At 66.2% G+C, this 909-nt stretch overlaps 1 protein-coding gene across 1 annotated transcript; it reads left to right on the top strand.

Annotated features, from left to right (window-relative positions):
* Positions 1-187: 187 nt before the first annotated feature.
* On the top strand, positions 188-750 carry LOC118998931 (patr class I histocompatibility antigen, A-108 alpha chain-like; the record flags this gene model as incomplete). The annotated part of the gene is made up of 2 exons (XM_037063254.1): positions 188-265; positions 466-750. Coding segments are annotated over exons 1-2 (349 nt in total), but the record flags the coding sequence as incomplete, so codon positions are not given.
* Positions 751-909: the final 159 nt, after the last annotated feature.

Below are 909 nucleotides of genomic sequence, written 5' to 3'. Positions count from 1 at the left end.
ACCCAACACTGGGTGTAGGAGGAGGGCTCAGGGCGGGGTTTGGGATTGCCCCGGGCCTGGATACTAATGACGCCACCTCAGCTCTCACTCCCATTGGGTACGCGAACTTGAAGGCAGCCAATCAGCGCCGGTAGTTTCAGGTATACTATTCTCACCAGTAAAGACTTGTTCATCTTCCTTACCTTCTGTAAGATCTGGGTCATGGGCCCCCGACGCATGCTTCTGCTGCTCTCGGGGGCCCTGGCCCTGGCCGAGACCTGGGCCGGTGAGTGCGGGGTCGGGAGGCGGCGGCCTCTGCGGGGCAGGGCCCTGGGGACTCTGCCGGGGCGCGGGATCCCTGGCCCAGACCCCAGACGCCCCACGCCCGCCGCAGACCCTGGCCTCCCCTTTCCCCGGCCCGCTGCGCTCAACGACTGCCCCCTATTCCTTCCTCCCCGACCGCTGCCCCTGCCGGCCCGCGCCCAGGCCCCCACAGCCTGAGATACTTGCACACCGCCGAGGCCGGACCGGGCCCTGGAGAGCACCGGTACAACGGCGTCATCTACGTGGACGACACGGAGATCGCGCGGTTCCACAGAGACACTGGGAATTCCAGGCTGGAGCCGCGGGTGCCCTGGATGGAGCAGCGGTGGCTGGAGCAGGAGGGCGCACGGTTTTGGGAGGAGCAGACGCGGGAAATGCAGCACAACGAACAGCGGAGCAGAGCGAATCTGAACCAGCTGCGCGCGCACGGCCAACAGAGTGCACACGGTGAGCCCTGCGCATACCGGCCCGGGCACCGCCCCCATCCCCATGGACGGGCCGGGGTCGCCCCGAAACTGTGGGACCCGCCGGTATCCCGACCACGGAACAGCCCCGGAGTATTTTCACTTGGATTCATTTCGGTTTAGGGTTAGTCACCAGGGCAGT

This window comes from Sturnira hondurensis, unplaced genomic scaffold (genome assembly GCF_014824575.4).
Source record: "Sturnira hondurensis isolate 20B ecotype Veracruz unplaced genomic scaffold, ASM1482457v3 Scaffold0014407, whole genome shotgun sequence".
Taxonomy (NCBI): Eukaryota; Metazoa; Chordata; class Mammalia; order Chiroptera; family Phyllostomidae; genus Sturnira; species Sturnira hondurensis.
The sequence above is the reverse complement of the archived record's forward strand: the minus strand, read 5'-3'. Positions and strand labels throughout refer to the sequence as shown.